This window comes from Monopterus albus, unplaced genomic scaffold (assembly GCF_001952655.1).
Source record: "Monopterus albus unplaced genomic scaffold, M_albus_1.0 scaffold4638.1, whole genome shotgun sequence".
Classification (NCBI taxonomy): Eukaryota; Metazoa; Chordata; class Actinopteri; order Synbranchiformes; family Synbranchidae; genus Monopterus; species Monopterus albus.
This window is the reverse complement of record NW_018132505.1, coordinates 1-860: the sequence shown is the minus strand read 5'-3', so window position 1 is coordinate 860 and position 860 is coordinate 1. Positions and strand designations below refer to the sequence as shown.

The window sequence follows — 860 nt, the reverse complement described above, 5'->3', positions numbered from 1 at the left end:
ATATTTAGTTTCATTTCCAATTCAGTAGTTGTAAGAATAACATTGCATTATGTTTTCAATTCAACAATAGCATTTTACTAATGACTTATGAATAATTATTGTGATTCCTAGCTCATGGAGCCATTGGAGTTTGCATCTGTGGCAACACTGTCGTCTGAAAACAGCAATGCGTCCCTGCCATTCAATCTATCAGAGTCTCCAGAATGGGTGATCATCCGCACCATCATTCCGCCATATGTCTTCATCTTATCTTTGTTAGGCCTTCTCTTTAACAGCTTCGTCCTTGCGGTGTTTGTAGCCCACAAGGATAGACTGACTGTAGCAGAGATCTACCTGAGCAACCTGGTGCTGGCTGACTTTATCCTCCTATGTGGACTGCCTTTCTGGGCAATGAACATCCTCAATGACTTTCAGTGGCCATATGGAGACGCCTTATGCAAAACTGTCAACTCCATCACCGTCATCAATTTCTACACCAGCATCTACACCCTGGTCATGATTAGCATTGACCGTTACTTAGCACTTGTGAAGACCATGCAGGCCAGGTGGCTGAGACGAACACTTTATGCTAAAGTCATCTGCTTCATCCTGTGGATATTAGGGCTGTTACTGAGCACCCCAGTCATTGTTCACAGAAAAGTGACATACATCAAGGAGCTCAGCACAATGTCCTGTATACTGGATTACAATCATGGCAGCTCTTGGAAAGTGGCCCATCAGATTGTGATGAATGTGGTGGGCTTTGTGCTCCCTGTTCTTGTCATTGTTTTCAGCACTGGAAAAATAATCAAGGCTTTAGTCCAGAGGAGGGAGAGTGTGGGTTTTCATGATACTAATGACAAAAAGGCCACAGTACTAGT

The 860-nt window shown here is 43.4% G+C and overlaps 1 protein-coding gene across 1 annotated transcript; it reads left to right on the top strand.

Moving 5' to 3' along the window:
* Window positions 1–99: 99 nt before the first annotated feature.
* On the top strand, window positions 100–852 carry bdkrb1 (bradykinin receptor B1; the record flags this gene model as incomplete). The annotated part of the gene is made up of 1 exon (XM_020589620.1): window positions 100–852. A coding segment is annotated over exon 1 (738 nt), but the record flags the coding sequence as incomplete, so codon positions are not given.
* Between the last annotated feature and the right edge of the window lie 8 nt (window positions 853–860).